Here is a 24,718-nt window from a genome sequence, read left to right on the forward strand (position 1 = left end):
TACTGTAATCGCCTTCTGTGGCTGTGGTAGATTGTTGAGGAGCCGCGATCGCCTGTGTCCAGTTCTAGTGTACAACTTAGTCGTGGCTGGATTATCAGCTAGATTTCACTCCCGATCTAATCTGATTTGACTTTTTTTAAGTTTGACCTAGAGATTCCACCCCACAAACTTTGGGTCCATGGTTGACCATTCTTTTATCTCGTTAGCTTATCTTGAAGATTTATCTTATCTTTTGTAATCCACTATATCACATAACAAAAAAATAAAAAATAAAAAATATATCTAAATAATTCTCGAACTTTCGCAAGTCTAAGATCATGTATGGAGGCTAACATCGGGCTAATATTGGATGGTCAAAGAAGTTGGTGACTTGATGACAAAGGAGCCGACGACCGAAACCCGAATGGATAATGGTTACATCGGCCTAATATTTGATGGTTAAAGAAGTTAGTGACTTGATGACAAAGGAGCCAACCACCAAAATCCCAATAGATAATGGCTAGATTTCTAAAATATTCCTCTTATTTTAAAATTAATCCATGCACGGTGAATTTTAAAAAATATTTAGTAAGTCAAAATTGAAAAATTACCAAAATTATATTAAAAAAAGGAAAAAGAAAAGTTAAATATATGTCCCTAAAATTAATTTATTATTAATATATTAAAAAATATTGAGTAAGTCAAAATTGAAAAATTACCAAAATTATATTAAAAAAAGGAGGAAAATAAAAGTTAAATATATGTCCCTAAAATTAATTTATTATTAATATATGTCCCTAAAGTTAATTTATTATTATTATTGTTCAATTCTAAGCTAAAAAGATATTGGGCCGGCATGTTTGTTAAGGCCCAATGGACCGGAATTGCATCTATCCACTGTGATTAATAAACATTTTATTAAAAAAAAAACAACAAATGAACTATTAATAAACCATCAGGGCATGACTCTGATACCATTTTAGATGAATACTACTCTCATAATGACAATATTGTCCAATTTGAGCATAAGCTCGTGTAGCTTTGCTTTGGGGTTCTCCAAAATCTCTCACACCAATGGAGATAATATTCTTTGATTATAAACTCATGATCATCCAACGGACTTAACAGTTAGAAATTTGAATCTCTGAATCTCTCCCACGACATATTATGAAACTAAAAAAAGAAAAAGTGAAAGAGAGAAAACGATATAAATTTTTTTCATTCTCGACCGTCAAAATTTTAATGACAGATTTAAGGATAAGTGACTCGGGTAAATATTGTTGGAAAGAGAAAAGGAAAGAAAGAAAGAGACTAGAGAGGGAGGGTAGATGAGATGAGATAGGGTCAGGGCAGTGTGCTTGATGTGTTACATATATTTGACTATGCTTTGACTGTATAATATATGTTATTTATATATACATACATATATAAGTTTCGACATAAACTATATAATATATGATATATGATGTATATATATATATATATATTGTGTAATATAGGTCTATTTATATACATATATTCCATTCTGTGAAGCTGACACTGGCACCCCAATTTGAATGCCACAAGACAACCCCACAAAAACACACTAACCACTAAAACCAAAACCAAAACACCATCCCCTCTGCTGTGGTCCATCTCCATGAGGAGGATGAGAAAGATTCCCCAAAAATTCTGTACAAAACCATCCAATCAGGGTAAATTACTGATTTTTTTTTAAATTATATAATTTTTTTAATTATTGTCGCCCGCTCCACAGTAAGGGAGATTTTTATAAGAAATGTTTTGGTCTGTGATCTCATAAGTTGAGTATCAATCAAGAGATTAGAAGTTTAAATTCTGTCACTGACACGACGGTGGATGAAAAGAAAAGGGAATTGCACTTTTTTTCTTTTGGTATTCGCTCGACCATTATTCTATCTCCTTCGTCCTTTAGCGAGCAACAAAAACAAAAAGAAAGAAGAGATTAGATTCCGTCTTTGACCTCTCCTTTTCTTGGGTGTGTCGGGGAGAGAAGATGAGAGAAATTCTCTTACTATACAAGAAATTATTGGCGAATTCATCCCAATGTAATTAATAAATTTTCAGAAAAATTACAAACCCTACCTCACTATAATAATTTCAATACGTAAAATTTCTCAAATTCAATTAAAAAGTCGTTTCAAACAGATTTTGAACCATATTGTTTTGTTTTTGGTATGAATATCTATCCGGCAGTTAAAGGCGTATGTAATGATATCATGACCTCTCACTTTCACGTATAGCGTTCCCTTTTTCTGTGCGGGCTCAGCCCTGGGCAGACGTGTGTGCTTCGCCCTACCTCTCCTATCAGTATCACACCCACGCTTTGCTTACCCTTGCAGTCATTCGCATAACAACATATAACCAACTCATACCCATTGCTTTAGACACTCTTTTATACTAAATTCTCAAAATTTTAGTTCAAATTTTAAAATTTTATGTTTAATAGATTTTTAATTTTTAATTTTTAATTTTATGTTTAATATTGTGCTTATATTGTATCGTCATCAGTCTCCTGATGTTTTTTTATAAAGAATGATGTTTTGTTCTCCTCTCCAACCGATATGAGATTTCACAATCAACTCCCGTAGAGACCAAACATTCTCGTTGGCACATCGCTCGGTGTCCAGCTCTGATACCATTTGTAACAACACAAATTCATTATTAATAGATATTGTTTGTGTCACTGGTAACAAAAGGTTTCTAGTAATTGAAAATACAAAAATTAAATTTATAATTTTGAAAATTCAAAAACAATTTATAGACGGAATTTAACGCTAATTAGACATTAAAATATGAAAAAAAAAAAAAAAAAAAAAAAACTAATTTTTTTCTTTACCGAAAGTTTTCTTAATGCTCCAACATATTTTTGGAGAATTAAGAATTTTATTTGAGTGCTTTTGAATTTATTTTAAATTGAATAAATAAATTAATGTTCTAAATTCACCCATTTTAATTTATACAACCCTCCAGGGTATAAATTAATATTTATTAATAATAAATTATTTATTTATCTTTTTAAGTTTCAAACATGGTTAATAACGAACGGTTTATTTTTATATTATTATTATTATTAAAAAAATAGTAAAAAATTGAAAAAAATTACTTTTTAATTTTTAATTTTGGAAGTAAAAAACAGAAAATGTGTGGGCATCGGGTAAAATCCAATTATGCTTGAAAACATTAAGTAGACCAAAGAATAAGTTAATAAAATGACAAAAAAAACAGGTTGTTAATGAGACAAATAAAAAACATTTTTATTTTATTTTATTTTTTCGTTAAATAATTTATTTATTTTAATTATTATTTTTCTCTCTCCCTATCGGCAACCTGTTTCCATTGGACTCTACAGCCTGTGTGTCGGTTAACTTTATGTCCAAATTCGCAGAAATTTGTCTTCTCATCTCTTTTGTCTTAAAAAAACATAACACATTACATTATCCCTTCATCCATTATTATTATTAATCTTTTAATTTTATTTCATTAAGGATTTCCACCTATTTTTCAATAAAATATAATATTAATAAATTACTTACCACGAGCTCGAGAATTTCTTAAAATAATAAAAATTTAAAGTTTTTCGTAACCGTAACATGAAGTCTAATCACATAAATATTAGGAGAGATATTGATACATATTTTTTATAAATTTTATTTTGCGGTTCATGTTAGTTACCGGTTAATTTAACAGAGGATATGAAATAAGACGATCCTACCGTGGAATACTGTAACTAATACGCAATAATTTTTTTTTTTTTTTTTAAAAAAACACCTTTATGCCTAATTATTTGTAATGTACTATTGACAAACTGTTCGGTAAAAAGAAAGAAAGCTAATTTTTATTTTGTCATTTTTTTCGAAATAGATATAATTGTTCGAGTTGAAATGTCAGATAAGAAAATTTACTCCAACAAAGACAATCACCTGATAAAACCGTGCATTAATTCAGACATGTGGGAGCCATCAAACTATAGATATAAATCATTATGAATTAATGATAGGAAGCGTTTATATATAGATAGATATATCCTTTCATAAGTAACCACCTTGAACTGTAGCCGTAAGCATCTACGTTGTGAACATAGTTTAATTTAGTCTTTTAAAATGTTCAAATCCTTCGTTAAAATTTGAAACGGTAAAGTTTTCATGATATTCATAGTGTCAAATGACCGTATGGTAGGTTAGATAATTCGAAACTTTAATATTTTGGTCGATAATACATATTTTACGTCCATTGAGATAAATTATATCATTAAAATAATAACGAGATACTGATTTAACATATATCTATTTGATAACTTCAGATAAGTTCAAGGTATAAAATAATTAAACTGCTCGGTACGTAATCAAAATAATCATGTCACCTTATTATTATTCTATTGGCAATATCAACGACATAAACTAAAATAAAAATATAACCTAAAGTTTATATCGACACATACCCCCATTGGATATCATATGGTAAAGCATCGATGAACATCCCACGTCACCATTTCGTTAATAATATTAAATATAATAAAAACATATATTTTTTATCGAGAGGTCAGAGATTCGAATTTCTTTACAATATGATGAACTAAAAAAATTAAAACTAGACAAAGTCCTCTAACTCTCGGAGGCAACTCAATTCATTAAAGCACGATCAAATGCTAGAATCTCCACTTCGCTCGGCCCGTAAAAAATGAAATTTTTTACCTTAAACCATAATGTAAGAGATTTATTAAAATGTAACACAAAAAATATTGAGATATAATATAAGCGTGCGATGAGATGAGATGAACGGTGGCCGATGAACAGAAAAACACACAGATTTTCTAACTTCTATGGCGTGTGTCAGTTCATAACAAAACTCTTTTCATTTTTTTATCTCTCTACAAAAAAAAAAAAAAAAAAAAAAAAAGTTACAAAATTTTACCGTCGATTTGGCCAATAGATCCCACGGTTAGATTTGCGTTCTTCTTCTTCTTCTTTGTTCTTCTCTGCAGTAACTTCTGGGTTTTCCTGCAAAATTTGTGTTATTAACAAATAATCCCTCAAAAGAAACACTTTTTACTTTTAACCCTCAAAATTTGACCAAAACCCTAATTTTTTTTTGGTGGGTTTGATGAAACCCTAATGAAAGAATGGAGTGAGGAAGGTGAAATTAGGTATATGCATGGCTCCTCATACGCCATCTGCGGAGGCCCATCGGAGAGTCGGATGAGCTCTACAAATGGCATACAGGGAGCCAGGCATGTAGTAAACACGAGCGTTTCTCAAATCAGAATGATACGAGCTTTTTGCATGAGATTTTTTTTCGAGAACGAAGTCCTCGAGGGAGGAAACGATAATTCGAACATAACCCAGTAGTTAAAATACCTCCAATTCTAATAAGAACTCGTATGTTAAGATAATCGAACATAACCCAGTAATTAAGATATCTCTAATTCTAGTAAGAGATCGTGAATTTGAACCTCTACCCAGTAATCGAGAACCGAGATTCTAAAAGAAACAACACGAGACTCGTAAAAGAGAGCCTCGATGGAAGAACATGATCCTAGAGAGAGTGAGTGAGAGAGAGAGAGAGAGATGTGAAAATTGAGAAGGGGTGAGGAGAGGAAGAAGGGAAGGTATATATATCCACAAGGAAGAAGGGAAAGAGAGGGAGAAAACAAGAGGGCTAAACATAGGGAATTAAGGAAGCTTAATGAATGGTGGGGTTTTTGTGGTGGAAACTGTTGGATGATGGAAGTCCCACATCGACTAATTTAGGGAATGATCATGGGTTTATAAGTGAGGAATGCTAACTCCATTGGCATGAGGCCTTTTGGGAAGCCCAAAGCAAAGCCATGAGAGCTTATGCTCAAAGTGGACAATATCATACCATTGTGGAGAGTCGTGTTCGTCTAACATGGTATCAGAGCCATGCCCTAAACTTAGTCGTGCCAATAAATTGGTAAATCCTCAAATCCTCAAATATCGAACAAAGAACTCCTAAAGAAAAGGAGTCAAGCCCCTCCTCGAAGGCAGTCAAAAATGACTAAGACTCCAAAGGAGTCGAGCCTCGATTAAGGGGAGGCGCACTTTGTTCGAGGGGAGGTGTTGGATGATGGAAGTCCCACATCGACTAATTTAAGGAATGATCATGGGTTTATAAGTGAGGAATGCTAACTCCATTGGCATGAGGCCTTTTGGGAAGCCCAAAGCAAAGCCATGAGAGCTTATGCTCAAAGTGGACAATATCATACCATTGTGGAGAGTCGTGTTCGTCTAACAGAAACAATGTAAAAATGGGAGCTTTGTGGGGTTCAAATTTCACCCCATATTTTGCCTCTAACAACACTCTCCCTACCCACACATTAGCTATCACCTACTTTAACCGTTTTAGATCGGGAAAAACATCGTGATCATGCATAGATCATCGAGCTGGCGTAGACAACGGGCATCCCCGTTTGGGAAACAAAGAGGGAGTTATTTAGGGTTTGGGCCCTCGAGTCGTCACATACCCCTGAAACTAAAAGGAAAATTTGCCAAACACAACTGTTCTTTTCCCTATTAATCATCAGATCGATTCATCGTCGAAATACGTGTTATAACTTCTACTTTGTTTTAAAAACGTTAAGTACATTGATTTAACTGTCCCGAGCAAATCTCGAGAAAGAGGGGGTTAAGTAAGTTGGTAAGATAAGAAAGGGTTGATATGCTTTTGTATTGTGAATCTTATTTTGTCTTGGAGTGTTTGGAAACACATATGATTCCTCATTTGCATTTATTTTATGCTTTCAAATCTCAATTAAACCATTAAAAAATGGGGGAAATATGGAAAATACCATAAAGTATCCATCCACCACCATCTTTTCTTTCAATCCACGTCACTTTTTTTTTTTTTAATAATTAATTTTCTATAATTTTTATTTCAATCACATTCTTTATTGTTTTATTTTATAAAATTTTAGGGGACGACAGAGATTTCCACTTGTTTTCTTTCGAATTTTAGAAATTTATAATTCAACGTTTGATTTATAGTCGTTCTTGATCGAATCATATAGATCTATAATTTAAAATTTTATGAGGAATAAGTCCACTTTCTAAACTATACGTCACATTTGTTAGGTTACGAAGCCATAAGTGTAAAATTATCGTTAGAATTTTCAGTGGTTTGACGTTGCAAATCCACTATTAGTTAGTTCATAGAATATGAGATCCCATATCAGTTGGAGAGAGGAACGAAACATATTTGATAAAGGTGTAGAAACCTCTCCCTAACAACGGAAGCTGATGACGATACATAACGGGTCAAAACGGACAATATTTTATAGTGGTGGACTTGGGTTGTTAAAAATGGTATCAGAGCTAGACATTGGACGGTATGTCAACGAGGACGATGGACTCCCAATGGGGTGGATTTGAAATCTTTTACTAGCAGACGCGTTTTAAAATCGTGAGGTTGATGATATAACGGGCAAAAGCGGACAATATCTACTAGTGGTGAACATGTCATGTCGACATTTCGTACGAGCTTTGCTATAGAAAAACAAAATTTAGTGATGTGATCGGGAATTTGTAAAACCCTAAAACTACACTACAAAAAAACCAAACGAAACTCGAAATTTATAATTCTAACTAAAAAATTTCAAGATTACCAATTCATTGGGTTTGAATTGAAGAGATTGGATATATGAACAAATGGTGATTTTGGGTCAGAAAAAAAACATGTTTTAATTTGTAATGAAATCAGTGTGTATTGTTTCAATGAAGAGTCAATGTCTGCAAAAGAATCTTTAGCTGTCAAAACAATGCTCTTCCAAAGGGGTTTTTAGGGCAGAAAATGGACAGTGTCAGATTCAAAATTTATAATTAAAAATAAAATATTGAAAATTATTGGGAATTAATATAATTTATTAAATATTTTAATAGTAGTCAAATAGGAATGTGTAGTATTATTAATTTATTATTCCGTTTTCCATTGATTTTAAAAATAATTTAATGAGTACTTTAATTTATTGGAATCTTACTCTAATTTCGTTGATGCATCCCTATGTGATTGTTAATAAAATTCATAATTTTATTTTATTCATTTAATTATACTTGATTTAATATTAATTTGGTCGATCATGTGTGACATTAATTATTGATAATATGATTTACTGTAAATATTTTATTTTATTAATAGAATAGTTAAAAAAGAAAAGGTAAAAATATGGTTATCTATAAAATGGTTTAATCACACTATATTTAATTTACATCAAATCAATATTTATGAATTATTTTGAAATGGTTAATTAAAAATAACTTTAAAATATTTAAAATTATCAAAATAAAATTTAAATGATTTTAGAATCTCCATACCTATTGCATCCGTGATTCTCAAATGGTCGTGGAATAGAACAAGTGAGATAAACTTCAATACAATTAAAGATGAAATTGTACCTGAATTTATTCAATACATTCTATTTACTTCTGTTAATTTAGTATAAAATTCACTAGAAGTGGAAATAAAAAAGTACATGAATGAACCAATAAATCGAGATTACATCTGAATGATAGAGATGAAGATAGAATGAAAAATAACGAAAAGAATGCATGTGAGTGAAGACAAAGCATGCTGGAATGACTCATATTTATCTGTAGAGATAGTCTTTAACTCATATAAAATGAGGGAAGAGGTAACGTAACCATGGAATGCAAAGGGCCATTAGTGTCAAGCCCATTTGAATCTTGAGCATGAGTCGTTACACCCACCCATTCACTCTTAAGAAGTGAAGGAATAGTCTTAAGAAGTGATTACAAAGGTAACATGACCATAAAAAATGCAAGGAGCCATTTGACGCCAAATCCGAATTTTGAATATTGAGCATGAGTCGTTACTCTTGCCCATACATGTTCAAACTTTATACATAATCTACCTCCAAAATCCTATCTTTTAGTAATCTAATACAAGCGAAGAATAGGCAATTTCACACCGCTCTACGTTTTTTCTTCTTCTTCTTTTGACACGAATGCTATTTGAATGTTCATGAGTTAAATTCGTGCGTTTTGAAACTGAAAGAGATAAGATAAATATGTTAGTGTAACCCAGAGAGTAGAGAAAGAGGCATATGGGCAGTTTGGAATGAAAGTAAAGATTTGAGAGAGAGAGAGAGAGAGAGAGAGAGAGAGAGAGAGAGAGAGAGAGAGAGAGAGAGAGAGAGAGAGAGAATAATAATAATGGAAATTGAAAAGGCTGGCAAGCAAAGCATGCAGTAGTAAAAAGTGGAGAGGGAGAGGGAGAACTTGTGGCATTGCCTTTCCATGAATGTAGAAAATGGCAAACCATCAAAAGGAAAGCAAACTAAACTCATATGTTCAAAATGGCTAACCAAATTCAAAGCCTCTCTGTATAGTTTAGAGCTTTGGATGTGGGAATCCTGCCCTGTCAGACATCTCTTTTGCACACATACATATATATATATATACCCTCTCTCCCTCCCTTAATATTTCAGTCATTTTTTAATTTTTATATTATTTTTGTCCTTAATCTAAAATCTCTTTTAGAAATTAAAAAAAAAAAATGAAAAAGTAGGACCAAAGTATAATAATGTTAAAAATAATAGTGGGATCATAATGATATTTTAACCTAATCGTAATAATAATAATAATACAAATTTGTTGCTCCTCGAAGCCCTCGCAGAAAAACAAGCCCATTCATGCACCCACCCTGCTGCCAATATCTTTCATCATGCCAAGTTTATATATAGTTTGTTTGCCTCAGCCTCAGACCATCATGTGCCTTTACACTCTCTCTCCAGCCCCACAATACCCAACACCCAACACCTACCACACATCCTTCCCCTTTCACTTGTACTTATCTATATCCCTTTTTCTTTCTTTCTTCTTCTTTTACTTTTTATTTATTTTTATTGTAATACTGTTTTTTTAGTTTTTCCCATCAACTATCAGCTGATTAACTAATTTTATTGTTAAGAACTATTTTAATGTGATGTCCCACCTTGGTTGGGGACGGGAACAAACCACCGTTTATAAGGATGTAAAAACCTTTTCCTAGCAGACGCGTTTTAAATCCTTGAGGGGAAGCTCAAAAGGAAAAGTCGAAAGTCGAAAGTCCAAAGAGGACAATATTTGTTAGATGTGGATCTGAGTCGTTACAAATGGTATCAGAACCAGACACCGGACGATGTGCCAGTAAGGACGCTAGACCCCAAAAGGGGGGTGGATTTAGGGGCGGTCCCACATCGATTGAAGAAAGTAAAGAGTACCAGCGAGGACGCTAGGCCTCGAAGGGGGGTGAATTGTGATGTCCCACATTGGTTGGGGAGGAGAACAAACCACCCTTTACAAGGTTGTGGAAACCTTCCCCTAGTAGACTGCGTTTTAAAGCCTTGAGGGGAAGCCCGAAAGGAAAAGCTCAGAGAGGACAATATTTGTAGTGGATCTGGATCATTACATTTAATCTCTAAAAATTAACCCACACAATATTAGCACAAATAATCAAAATGTAAGCTTAGTAAAAATTCAAAAATAAAAGTGTAAAATAAAAAAGAAACCAAACTCAAATTCCAAAGATAAAAGTATTAACATTTTGTACATTTATATAGATCAAATTGAAACTAGACTCTGGAAAAAATGTAGTGCTTTAAAAAATATATAAACTAATTGAAAATTATACTCCAAACTCAAAATTGAGCACTAAAAATGTTATGAAAATGTTAAACTTTAGATCCATTATTGTTTTTAAGGGTGGAAGGATATGAATTCGAATATATATGTTTTTTTTTTTTTTTTTAATTAACCTCCAAAGTGACTGTTTCGCTTGATTTTTCTATATTTTATTGTTACAGAATCTCCTGGACTCCACACGACCCAAAATTCTCCCGGGCCATATGATTCAATCGGGCCCAATGCTAATAAAAATATATATAAAAAATGAAAATTTCAAATGATGCAAAAGTAATTCAATTATTTATAAGATTTATGTGGATCTTCAATAATGTTGGATTCTTTTTAAAGTTTTCATCTCTCCTCATAATTGCATTTAAAAAAAAAAAAAAAAAAAGGAAAAATAGTATAGCATTACTTTAAGAGTTGTGTTATCTAAGATTTCTTGGTCCAACAAAAGAATTGTTGAGGATTATTGGGTATGAGTCCCCAGATTGGTTAATTTAGTAAAGATTATGAATTTATAAGTGAGGAATACTATCTTTATTGGTATGAGACATTTTGGAGATGCCCAAAGCAAAACCATGAAAAACTTATGTTCAAAGTGGACAATATCATATGTGGAGAGTCGTGATTCCTAACCTATACTAATGACAAAGAATATACATGAAGTTATATAATTTGTGTACCATGTAATTAAAATATAAAAGCTGCAACATTTTATAAAGAATGGAGAATGAAACTAATACGAAAAAGAAAAGCATTAATACAACAAAATTAGTAATCTAACATTGAAAATAAATAAGAAAATGATGATAGTGAGGAGTAGGATGCAGAAAAATATAGTGAAATTTGGCAATATGGAAAAATAATAATATAATTTAAAAGTAAATAAATAAAATTGAAAAGGGAGATAGGTCCGAAAAATAAACGAAAAGGAAAATAAAATTTTGAAATATTGTTTTGAGCTTAGTTTCAACTTTCAACTTGATCTCTAAAGAATTCAATCAATCGCGGCGGAACCGTTTCAAGTTTGAATTTAGTTTATTTGCTAGTCAACAATTTTGTATTTAATACATCATTTCCATTAATATTTTTGTTCTGATCATCATCAAAATCAAACTAAAACCTACTCAGGCTTGTTCTTTTCCGATTCTTAATTTAAGAAGGCAAAAACAAATGATTTTAAAAGCCAAACCTCATCAATCTTTGAAGAAGATCAAATTCAAAATTATGCATCTCGCGCCGCTTCATTCCAATAGCCACCGCGTCGACAGAAGTAACAAACAAATTTCTTCAGCGCAATCCTCCACAGCATTTCCGGATCAAAATTAGAGATTACATTAGCACAATAAATGATGAAGAGAAGATAACAGAAATCGAGTAAGAGATTCACCGAATTACGACGAAGCGAGGAAGATCGCGAACCTACCTCCATCCTATAAACTCCAAAAACTACCTCTCCATTTAACATTGCATCAAACTAGAAGACCGCGAAGCAATCGCCACCAAGAATTTCGAGATCGTTCACAAAATCAAACGCAAATCTCCATTCGAATGTAAGATTCCGTCAAACTCTGAAGCGCTCTTCCTGCTTGTAAATTAGTTTTGATTCTCAATATTTTCCGGAGCACGATTCGTTTCGAACTCCAATTTCATATACCTAGAATTCACGATACCTCACCTTCATTTCCGGTAGCGATTGAGAAAGAGAGAGAGAGATATGAGTGTAGTTCGAAATCAATGGCTAACAGAGTGGAATCAAAATGGAGAGGAAAAAGAGAACTCGATTAGGATTCGTAACTCGTAAGAACATGGAAAGCATCATAGTGGTTCGCGCCAAATTGGAAGGGTATTAAAAGGAAAGCAAAATCTCCAAAATTAGTATTTGAGTCTTTTATTTATTATTAATTGATTTATTTTCATAAATTCACCCGCAATTTTAAGGATTCCATTTAAAAAAGAATTTTTTATCTCTTATAATAAATATTTGTGGCTGGGAATTTGCCACGTGGCAGCATATGTCTTTTTAATTACTTTCTAATACATTTTTTATCCACGTATATAAAGCATTAATACATTTTTTTTTAAGTCGTGTCAAATTATTCATTTGAAAAGCATTGCTTTTCTTAGACCATAGAATAAAATATTACATTTAAATAATTACATTTAAAATATAAAAATACAATAATATAATTTAAAAAAATTATAAAATAACTCACATAAATATACCATAACATCAGGTTTTAGGGTTTGTGTACCACATAGACATCAAATTTCATAATTTAAATTTAATAATTTATTGACTTTCCAGTAAAAAAAAAAAAAAGAAAAAAGAAAAAAGAAAAAACATATTAGGGAAGGAAAAAAAAGAAGGGATTGGATCAAACGATAACCTCATACAATGATTTTGGAGTCGGTAGAGTATCTCTTCAACCGAAGAATGTCCGTATCAAATTCAGTTGGTCAATCAGAGAGCACGTCCCGCCCTTTTCCATACCACAATAAGTACCGCCATTTCTATTCCCTCGATTCTTGTGCCGCTCTTCCACTCCCGGGTCCACGCTCGAGGTTTGATTATCTAATGCAGTTGTTTCAGCTTCACTTTCCTTTGTTTGGTTCGTTTTTGTTCGAATCTGATACGGAATCTTTTGAGTTTGCATCTCTGTTTCTTTTTACCCTGTATTTCTGCCTATTTTGATGCTTGTTTTAGTCGTAAATGGTGCTGTTCATGTCGAGGATTGTGAAGGCTTTTGAATTTGGTCTCTGCAACGTGTGAAATCGAATTTAGGAGATTCGATTGAACGTTCTGAACTGAATGTTGCTAATAACTGTATTGGTTTAGAGCTGGAAATTCCAAATGAACTAGAAGAATCGGGTTTTGTTTACAGATCTTGTCTGATTTTGATTGAAATCTCCAACTGTTTGATTAACTTCTAGATCGAGTGACTTGAGTAGTTGTTGTGACCATTCAAATGGAACCTGATTGATCATTTATTATTATTATTGTTATTTTAATGTTTTGGCTGTGTATCTTTTTTTATGCAGAGTTGGAAGGGAGGTGGAAACCATAGATGGAATTATGACTATCCATTAACACGGTCATAAGAGAGAAAAGAAAAAAAAAACGAAAAAAACAAAAATGATTACGGGTTTACGTTCATTGTCATCCGAGCTCAAATTTCGGGATGGCAGTATGGTGTATGCAAGCTTGAGTTCACTCACATCAAATGATTTTGTAAGAATTTATTATCTCGAACAAAAAAGGCACTGTAAAGCATTAAGGAAAAATGCTGGAATGTTGTCTTTATCTTGTCCGACAACTTCTAAGCTCATGGAAGGATCGTTCATGAGGAAGAAACAGCTACATAAGCTTCCTTTGAAGCTCGAGTTTGTGAGAACGTTGTTGATCGACAACTATGATAGTTACACATACAATATTTACCAAGATTTGTCTGTCATCAATGGATGTAGGTCTTCTCTATCTCCGTTTCTGCTTATGTTTATATTTTGCATACCATCCGAATCACTCATGATCGTTGTTTGCGGTTCATGCATATCCATTATGCTTTAGAGTCTCTTCTTTATAAAGTTTTTGCTTTTCACTTTTCTTTATTAGAGTGAGCTATTGCTTCATTTTCCTTGATTTCGTGTTTCTATACTTGTTCATGTTTGTTAGTATATACTTCTCAGCCTGTTTTGACTTAAGGTGGTCTTCCAAGTTATGTTCAATTTTAAAATAGAAGATCAAGATATCAATAAATCCCCAGGTCACGAACCATTTGAAAAATTAACACGAAGTTTCTCCAAGCATGAGCGACACTCATAGCTCTCTGGCTGTCCAGGTTTTGGCAGATCATCTCTACGCCTAATGAAGAACTGTGGAGGTTCACAGTTAAGAGCTTTTATTTTTGTTATTATCTCTTTGACACTCTTATGAACAATAATTTACTTTGGACTAGGCTTATAACTTAATAGTTTAGTCCACAAAACATGGCAACTTAGACGAATCTTTAATTCATCTGACACAATTTCCATTTCAGCACGTACATTGTTCATAGATTTGTCTGTTCTTGTATGAACGAGGGTGTATAGTTAATTGATGTTAATGATAGAGTATGAAACTGCTCTTGCGCCTCTCTTATACTTCTTTGGTTTTGTGCTAGTGCCTCCTGTGGTCATACGAAATGATGAATGGACATGGGAAGATTTATGTTATTACTTGTATGAAGAGAAGGCATTTGATAATATTGTTATATCACCTGGGCCTGGTTCTCCAACATGTGCCAATGATATAGGTGAGAGATTACAGATAATGATATGAATGTGGCATTTTTACCCTTCTGTAGTCTATTTCCATCAAAGGATTATTCTGAAATGTTGACTGGAATAATATGGCCATCACTCTGTTACTGATATTGTTATCTATCATGGTATTTGCATTAACATCACAGTCTTGGTCAATTACTTTTTTTGTTCTGAGCTTTAACTTATTTCTTGAAAAAAAACAAAAACAAAATGTAGTTATTTAATCTTTCAGGAATATGCCTACGTCTACTCCATGAGTGCGAGGATATCCCCATTTTAGGTGTTTGCCTCGGGCACCAGGTATTTCCTTTCCTTCTCAGGGGCAGTTTGCACTTCTTTTTTAAATGACGTTCTTTATACATATGATGGCTTTTCATTTTACAGGCTTTAGGTTATGTGCATGGTGCTAAAGTTGTTCACGCTAATGAGCCAGTCCATGGACGCCTAAGGTAAGCTTGGTGCTGTAGAGAAAGTTTCTTGGGTATTTTCTGTTCACTTACTTGGTGAACAAGTTCATCCATTTGGAGTGTGAATTACAAAATAAAATATTATGATTGGAGCCTGCAGGTTTCTTGTTAATGATACGAATTGCTTCTGATTTTTAAATAATTGTTATCGGCTCTTTTAACTTTGGTCAATATGATGTGTTCATCCATGCACTTATTTCCCCCTCTAACTTTGCACAGTGAAATTGAGCACAATGGTTGTAGTCTTTTCAATGGCATACCATCTGGGAGAAATTCAGGGTTCAAGGTCCATTTTATTTTCATGCTGTTATTTTTGTTGCTTCTTTTTATTTTTACAAAGTAATATGATGTATATTAGCTTCTGTTCATTATCCCGGCTCTTCATATGCTCCAAATAAATATTAGTCAGAATTTTCATCATTCTTCTATAGTAACCTCTACTTACTGACATTGACTACCATGGAAAGAATACGTTGTTTTGGACTAAAGGACTAAAATAATATCACAGTAATATGTGTGGCTGACTTATTGCAGGTTGTAAGATATCATTCACTTGTAATAGATCCCGAATCGCTTCCCAAGGAACTAATTCCTATATCATGGACGTGTTCCACAGATACCCAATCATTTCTTGAAATTAGCAATGCTTCCTCAATTTCAGATGCTCGTGACATAGTTTCTAGTGATTCTATGTCAGAAGTACAAAAATCTCTACGTGTTTGGCCTCTCAACAGCCATCAAAATATGCAAAATGGAAAAGTTCTCATGGCAGTTATGCACTCCGTCAGGCCTCATTATGGTGTACAGGTGGTGTATGGTTATTTTGTTTGTGATTAACAAGCTCTGAGTTATCATGCTTACATTACTTATGTTTCTACATGACCTGCAGTTTCATCCAGAGAGCATTGGAACCAGTTATGGCAGAGAGATATTTAAGAATTTTAGAGAAATCACCGAGGATCATTGGCTTAACTATGGACCATTAGTCACCTGCAAAGAAAATATAGATTATTCTGGTAAAAGTTCTGTGGTTTCAAACTATTTTCTTGTGCAGACTTCCTTCACCCTACACTTGACACTTCCTCGTTGAACTAGATGACTTCGAGAATGAATGCTTTTAGTCTAGTGCAAATATTTCATTTCTGTCATTATTTTATACTGAGCCATCAAGTGTTTTTTAAGCTTGCATGTTGGGGTATAAACTTAACAAATATGTTTGCGGTTTCCCAGGAAATCAAATAAGGCTAAGGAAACCTGTCTCTCAATTAAATCATGGAACTTTTCCCAGTAGAAGTATTGGACATAATGGAGTTGGTAAAAAAGGTGTTGGCCTGTTTGATCTTGTGAATCTTTCATATCCCAGCAATGGAGTCAAATTTCTGAAGTTGGCTTGGAAGAAATACGATCATTTAGCTTCTGAAGTTGGTGGAGCTAGAAATATATTTTATCAATTGTTTGGACATCATAAAGCTGAAAACACGTTTTGGCTGGACAGTTCCTCGATTGAAAAGGTCTGGTCATCTCTTGAGTAACTTAATCACGTTTAGCATTATAGATTTATATATGACCCATGCATTCTCGATTCGCAATGGTAGGGTTCAAAGATTCTTTTGAATAGTTTCTCAAAAGTGCCAATCCTTCATTAGACTGCAGCAGGGTGTAATATGATCGATCTCTTGTGCAATATGAGGGTGAAGTTCATATCTGCAAGTTCTACACATATTTATTGGCTATTAAACGAAATGAATAATACAGGTTATGTTTTGTGTGAGGAAAACTAATCGTTACTTGGAGTACTAATTATGAATATGAGGCACATATATATGTTAGGGAATCTAGCATTACAGTCTGTTTTTAAAGATAAATCTCGGAATAAGAATAACAGTAGATGCGTTGTAAGTTATAACTTTGTATTTATAAGTCCATCTTTCTTTTAGTTATTTTAACACCGGTGACGTCTTTTCTTTTTTCATACAATGTCTTTGTAACCTATAAATAAGCCATGCTTGGCTCATCAATGGAGGATCAAATTCTCATCTATTTAAGACTTTACATCTGAAAAAGAACTATCAGTACTATTGTAAGACTTCAGCAAGCTCTCTCTATATTTAATCATTTATGCTTTCTACAGGTACACGTCCATTTAAAGATCATGCACCAAGATTGGTCCAACTGCTCACATAATTATTATTATTATTATTTACTTTCGAATGAATAATTCATCAACGTCTGTTTTAATGCTGAATTTATATAGGGAAGAGCGCGATTTTCATTTATGGGAGGAAAAGGTGGATCACTGTGGAAGCAAATGGTTTTCCAGTTATCAGATGAAAGGTTGGAGTTACAATCCTGCCCACTATTTCCTCTGGTTTTTAGATTATGTTAGGATTTATTCGTTTGTTTACGTGATCCTTTAGTTTCTTGGTTATACCTAGTTAAACGTGTAATGCTCCAGAAGGGAACACGATATAACTTATCTATCTTTAATTGCTGGTTTCGAAGTTAATTACATTCTTTTTCAGTGGTCATCCTTTTGAAGGAGGAGGCTACCTGTCAATTGAAGATGCTCAAGGATCAGCAACCAAAACATTTTTGAATGATGGTTTCTTTGACTATCTAAACAAGGTACTTGAATATTTCTTGAATCGTACGATATTGAAGGATTTTGGTTTTGTTGTCTACAACCTGCACAAGAATTTGTAATCTGAAACTCAATGCTACTACTCTTCAACATAAGCTGTTACTGGATATCAGTCAGCAGTCAAAGATCTACTAGGTTGGGGTCTAGAAATTAATCTTCTTGTTGCTCTTTTGGGATTCCAATTCTGCTCTTTTTTTAAGGACATTAACCATTGGTCTCAATTTGTTTGTGAGGAGAAGATGCAACTTGTTCAATTACCTTCTTGTAAATGAACGTTTGTCATCATGATTATAACTTGGAAGTATTGTGCATCTTTTGTTGAATCTTTCTATCCATTTTAATAGTGATATGAACATATTAATCAATGTAATTGCTGAAACAAGTATTTTGATGCTTAATTTTTATAGGAGCTTTCATCTTTTCAATACAAAAGGGAAGACTATGACGAGCTTCCATTTGACTTTCATGGTGGATATGTTGGCTACTTCGGGTAAGTGATTACTATCAGTATAATATATTACATCGTTTTGCTCTCACTCGCCATGATGCAACTATGGAAGTTTCAGCTTCTTTACAGCTCAGTAAAGCTGTACTGCGAGGCTGTCTTTTTGGTCCTTTCACTATTTTGAGGGAGGTTTACTTTCATGGTTTAATTATTTGATTATATTCTGACGGGATAAATTGTCAAAGAGGATCTGATTGTTTTCTTCAAATAATAAGTTGGGGCGTTCTTTTTTTTTTTTTTTTTTTTTTAAGTATTAATGTAACACTAAATGTACCATAACCCATCAACTTAATCTTTTGGGTTTATGAGGGATTCAACATGGTAACAAAATAGCAAATTCTATATTTGAACCCTTATAATTTCATTTCTTCTCCAATTAATCTATATTTATAAGAAACACTGGTTTCATTGAGAAACATAAAAGAAAATAAAATAACAAATGGGCATACAAGAAAACAACAAGGGAGCCACAAACTAGCTATATAGGAAGGTGCTTCAATCCAAAACATTAAGGCTTAGCGAAACTTAAGCTTGAAATGAGGCATTAAACCTCACTAAAGACCAAATCCTCACTAGATCTCTTCACCCCTTTTTCGATCCAAATGCTTCAAAGGACTGCAAAACAAGTAGCTCTCCACCAAAGTTGCCCTTAATCACAAAAGGACAAGAACAAAAGAACTAGACCTCATGAATGAAGGAAGCACTATCTCCACTATGAGGAGAGAACCCTCAAATTGCTTTAAAGAGTGATCCCACAATGAAGAAGATAAACTGGCATCTCCAAAGAATATGATCAAGATCTTTGGTTGTGTGCCTCCCGATGATGCCACCAATATGGTCCCACCAAAAAAGACGAATGCCTCTAAATACGGTCAGTCATGTTAACCTTCCCGGGTAAAACATGCCCCACAAAAAATATAGCATTCCTTGAGAAGTTTTACCTTTCTAAGTGAGAAATGATGAGGGGGCCTAAGGAGAAGAGGCATCACTCAAAAAAAGGAAAAATGATATGCAAGAATAACCCTTCGAGCACAAGGAGCCCAAAACTGAAAATCCCTCCTTGAGATAATCGAGAAATCCCCCAATAACGATGGAAGGGACATAATGTCGAAGGTTGAACAAAACCTAAAGAAGACGAAAAGGACAAACTGCTAGGTGGAAGCCATACTTACTCTTAATAACTTTATGTGGTAGGGCATTAGGCTCCAATGGGAAGCACCATTACCATTTAGCCAATGGGGCTTCATTACCAAATCTAAGATTACTCATTACCCATCGCTAAACCTCTTTGTTCCACTAATTTAGATATCACCTAATTCACAGATGGGATAGTAGGGGTGCACAACAGAAGGCCAAAACGGACCCGATCGACCAAACTGGCATTGGTCGGTCATTTTGTGAAGAATTTGGTCAGTGCGGTTTTGCTATATGCAAAACCAACTAGTGTGTTGGTCCGGAGTGGTCAGAGGGGAAGTTTCTGACCAACCGGCTGATATTCATCCTTCAGTATTTAAAAAAAAAAAAATGCTGTTGAGTGTTGCGCTACAGTTTGTGGACTGCACACTGCACATTGTGGTGTGCACTCTTTTTTTTTTTTTTTTTCAGGAAAACTAGTCATTAAATATTTTATTCTCTCTTTTCTCTTTCTCACTGTGCTTCAATCTTTAACCCTTCTCTCGTCCCTTCCTCTTTATATCTTTTTCTCCCTAAACGTTCCTTTCTATCTCTCCTTTTTCCCATATCTTTTTTGCTATCTCTTTCTTTGTCGTCAAGGCTTGGCCATCTAGCGTCATGCAACAACATATCATCTCATTCTATCAACATCCTAAAGCCACCAAAACCGCGACCAACCGGTCGAGTATTCAGCCAATTGTTTTCATGAAGCATCCCAAAATCATCAACCATAATCGATAAAACTGACCTTGACAGCTCGACAAATAGTCCTACTGGATAAAGAGTCAGCCTACCTCCCTTAGAGAAGAAGGATTTCTTTCAAAGAGACATTTCTGTATCTTTTCCACACTAGGATTCCCATCAGACTTCCGGGGTTATGCCCTGAAGGGAGACCAAGATAGAAAGATGAAAACTACCCATTTTATACCCCAACAGCTAAACCCAATGAGACAGCTTGAATAACCAAGCATTTTCCTCCATTATTTTTTAGACCCCACATAGCCTCAAAGAAGAATAAGAATCGATTAAGATTAACAAAAGATCTCTTCCTTACTAAAAATAGAAAAAAATCGTGTAATCAGCATAATAGATGTGAGAGAGGTATATACTATCGCTCCCTATTTGAAAGCCCTCTATTACACCTTCTTGATTTGCCGGTGGGGAAGGAACAATTGACAAATCTTGTGCATGTCCAGATCCAAGCTCTCTATTTGTCACCAAACCCTTTCTTCCTGAGCTCTTTATCTAGGAAGTCCCAGTCTACATGATCATAGGCTTTCTAGATCTTGAAAATATCTTCTACCTACTTACAATTCCTAAGTCCTCAATAGCTTCATTGGCAATGTGGACTTGATCCAAAATCTATCTTCTTTCAACGAGAGCCACTTGAGAATCAGAAATTGTAGTAAGAAGTGCTTTCTTTAACCGATCAGCAAGGATCTTAGTCAATAATCCCTCAATCAAAAAACTCCCTGAAGAACAAACTAAATCTTCTTAATTTGTTAGATGAGTCTTGTCTCAATCGCATCAACATATTAGATGGAAAAGAAAAAACTTCTTCTTTTTTAAAGAAATGTGGCACTGAACTCTACGAGATCAACTCTTGAGGATGGGGGTTTGGTTTTTGATGTTGTTTCTTTTCTCCTTGAAGTGCATTTGTCTTTGGCTGGGCTGAAGTGGTTATCTTTTGTTTTGCTTAGCTCCTCGGTTTTCAGTTTTTGGGCGCAGCTGCTGCTTTTTTGGCTTTCTCTGGCCCTGAGTTGTGGATTGTTTGGGCTTTTGGCTATTGCTCTCGTCTTTGGCTTCGTAGCTTTTGTGCTACTCCCTTTGCGTGTTGATGCTTTCTTCCTTTTCTGGTGTTTGTGTCACTCTCTTTTGAGTGTTGCAGCATCTAGAACGACAAACTTAACTCAAAATTGAAAGCCATGGCCGATACCCTAGAGGAAAAAAATCCACACAAAAAATAAAAAATAAAAAATAAACAGCTCATTGCCCCCTTCTCGAACCCCGAGCTTTGGAGCACAGACATATTTGAAGCTTTAAACGTAATTTTCCTCTGGTGTACCTCCCTGTCCTGTCCTTTTCATTCTCTTTTAGACATAAAATGCTTGCCAACTCGCTGCATTTCCTTGCTGTGTGCAGCTCCAGTATCCCTATCTAAACCGAGTCCTTTCTTTATCCACTGGCGAAGGGCTCTCCTGTTGGTCAAAGAAATTGATCTCTGACACCCTCCGAAAACTGCCATAAACCCTGACTGAGCAACTACGGAATGTAATGACAATATGTCTGTGGAACTATTTTTTAGAAGTTATTTTCATTTTAGTATTCAGATGACCCAGATTAGAAAAATTGAAGTTTCTTTCTGAAACAAATTTGGGCCTCTGAATAGTGATTTCAATTCGACTATAATTTGAACATTTTCAAACCACCTGACTATCGTTTTAAAACTACAAAGACTGTCTTACAAGCAAGCTATAAGAGTTAAGAGTATGTTATAGGTGCTAGGTAACTTTATATATGGGTTTACGCATTTTGATGTGCTTTCAGATGTCCCTCTCGTAGCTTGTCATTCTAGATGCTGGAGTATATATGAACAATTAATATTGGAATGGTTACAAAACGAAAGATCTTCCACAATATTGGCAATGCTAATAAATAGATGACACTTTTCTAACATAACCCTCTATATTCTGTAGATATGAACTCAAAGTAGAATGTGGTGCACCGTACAACCAACATAAGTCCAGAACTCCAGATGCGTGTTTTTTCTTCGCTGACAATCTTTTGGTCATTGATCACTCTTCGGATGATGTTTACTTGTTATCCATACATGAAGAATGTAATACTTCTACATCTTGGTTGGACGATGCTGAGCTCAAACTTATGGAATTGAGAACTTCTGTTCCAGAGAAGTTAATTGAAGAAAGTTCACTCAATGTGTCATTTACTCAGTGTAAGGTCGAGTTTGTTGCCGAGAAATCGATGGAGGAATACATGAGCGATGTCGAGAAGTGTAAGCAATACATCAAAGACGGCGAAAGCTATGAGTTGTGCCTCACAACCCAAATTAGGAAAAAAATTGAGAAAACTGATGCCCTGAGACTTTACCTCAGGCTCAGAGAAAGAAATCCGGCACCTTATGCTGCTTGGCTAAATTTTTCAAAAGAAGATATATGTATCTGCTGTTCATCACCAGAACGGTTCCTGCAGTTGAATAGGGATGGTGTGCTGGAAGCGAAACCCATTAAAGGTACTACCAAGCGAGGAGTGACAACAGAGGAAGATGAACTGCTCAAAATGCAGTTGCAGTATAGGTATGTTCTTCAAATTTAGTGCTGAAAAACAATGCTAGTAATTGAAGTACAATAGGGACTTTCTTTGACAAGATATTATCATTGGTAACCTCATTTTTGCTCACTATTAGATTGATTTCTCTTGATATAGTGAAAAGAACCAAGCGGAAAACTTAATGATCGTTGATCTTCTAAGGAACGACCTCGGTCGTGTGTGTGAACCGGGTTCTGTTCATGTTCCACTTCTCATGGACATAGAATCATATGCAACTGTGCATACTATGGTGAGCACAGTTCGAGGCAAGAAACAGCCAAATGTAAGCGCCATTGACTGTATAAAAGCAGCATTTCCTGGTGGTTCAATGACTGGAGCACCAAAGTTGAGGTCCATGGAAATCCTCGACTCCCTCGAGAATTGTCCTCGAGGTATTTATTCAGGTTGCATTGGATATATCTCGTACAATCAGACATTTGATCTTAATATCGTGATAAGAACAGTTGTTTTACATCAAGGTGAAGCGTCCATTGGAGCTGGAGGAGCTATTATTGCCCTCTCAGATCCTAGTGATGAATATGAAGAAATGGTGTTGAAAACACATGCTCCCTCCCGGGTGGTTATGGAATTCTCTTAGAACTTTTACCTTGAACCTCATCAGATCTTAGCCTTCAAAAATCAAATCCCCATAGTTTCCTTTTCCCTCTTTTATTTGTATTTTAAAATATATATCATAAAGATGTCTTGTATTACAGAATAGCAGAACGCATTCAGTTATATAAAAGTTTGATTTTGTTTATTTTTGTTGCATTCCTAAATGAGTTTATTCCTCCTGATTTTGTTTATACCTTGTCTTCCTCTTTGCTTTTTCTTTGTTTTCCTCCATTTTTTATATACATTTTGGAGTTCATTTGGATCAATCATTTAATTTCCAGTTTGATTTTGTTTTTTTATTTTTTATTTTTTATTTTTTAAATTTAAATTTTCTTCTTTTAATTTTTTTTAATAAAAATTTGATAAAATGAAGAAAATTAGATGTAGACTAGTTTTTATAAGAATAGTTAAAAGAAAAAAAAAAAATAAAAAACTACATATTTATCAAATGATCCCCGACAGAATTATTGTTTAGGAAGATCACCAACACATTTACCATAGGTTTTGGAAAGCTCGAGGACGAGTCTACCCTAGTTTTCGAGGAGCTTGAGTCCTTTCTTCTTAATAAAATACTTTCTAAATAAAACTAACATCATTCTCGTTCTTAACTAATATCAAAACGTAACTTGTCCCTATATAAAATTTTAGATCCGCTATTGAGCGGGTAAGGGTCAAGTAAATTGCTTGGGGTTGAAGTTATGAGAAGTACGGTGGTCTACGGCCTACTATTAATTATTTAAATTAGGATAACTAATTTTATATAGCTTTAATGTCTTTTTTCTATTACCCAAGTGAAAAATTGGTCTGTTAAATTAAATTAAAATTAAAATTAAAATTAAAATTAAAATTAAAATTAAAATTAGTGTATTAATTTGTGAAAGAAATGATGAGTAGGAGGGGGACAGGATATGAAGGTGATAAATTGGAGTCATAATTTGCAGAAGGGATAAGCTTCTTTAATCCTTACTCACACCCAATTATTTATAATTATTGACCAAACCAACATTATAATTATTTTATTTTTATTTTTATTTTTTTAATCAATTATTTG

At 34.0% G+C, this 24,718-nt stretch overlaps 1 protein-coding gene and 1 long non-coding RNA gene across 5 annotated transcripts; one reads left to right on the forward strand and one right to left on the reverse strand.

Moving 5' to 3' along the window:
* Nucleotides 1-8,670: 8,670 nt before the first annotated feature.
* Nucleotides 8,671-12,796, reverse strand: LOC111796051 (uncharacterized). Its single transcript, XR_002815277.2, has 2 exons — nt 11,830-12,796; nt 8,671-9,017 (listed from the first exon to the last, which is right to left on the reverse strand). It is a non-coding gene; the product is annotated as an uncharacterized LOC111796051 (long non-coding RNA).
* LOC111796007 (aminodeoxychorismate synthase, chloroplastic) lies at nt 12,060-23,812 on the forward strand. Of its 4 annotated transcripts, none has more exons than XM_087125585.1 (14): nt 12,060-12,190; nt 13,680-14,101; nt 14,798-14,929; nt 15,172-15,239; nt 15,324-15,388; nt 15,626-15,692; nt 15,941-16,213; nt 16,296-16,422; nt 16,637-16,917; nt 17,661-17,740; nt 17,929-18,031; nt 18,455-18,537; nt 22,422-23,039; nt 23,170-23,812. In XM_087125585.1, exons 2-14 carry the CDS (start codon nt 13,774-13,776, stop codon nt 23,648-23,650), a joined length of 2,706 nt encoding a protein of 901 aa, XP_086981711.1. In that variant the 5' UTR covers nt 12,060-12,190; nt 13,680-13,773; the 3' UTR covers nt 23,651-23,812. The 4 variants fall into 4 exon arrangements, with proteins under 4 accessions (XP_086981711.1, XP_023534479.2, XP_086981710.1 ...); XM_023678711.2 differs by lacking the exon at nt 12,060-12,190 and adding an exon at nt 13,002-13,202; XM_023678736.2 differs by lacking the exon at nt 12,060-12,190 and adding an exon at nt 14,477-14,525 and having other exon boundaries at nt 13,963-14,101.
* The last annotated feature ends 906 nt before the right edge of the window (nt 23,813-24,718 follow it).

This window comes from Cucurbita pepo, chromosome 1 (genome assembly GCF_057944985.1).
Source record: "Cucurbita pepo subsp. pepo isolate OVF chromosome 1, ASM5794498v1, whole genome shotgun sequence".
Lineage (NCBI taxonomy): Eukaryota > Viridiplantae > Streptophyta > Magnoliopsida > Cucurbitales > Cucurbitaceae > Cucurbita > Cucurbita pepo.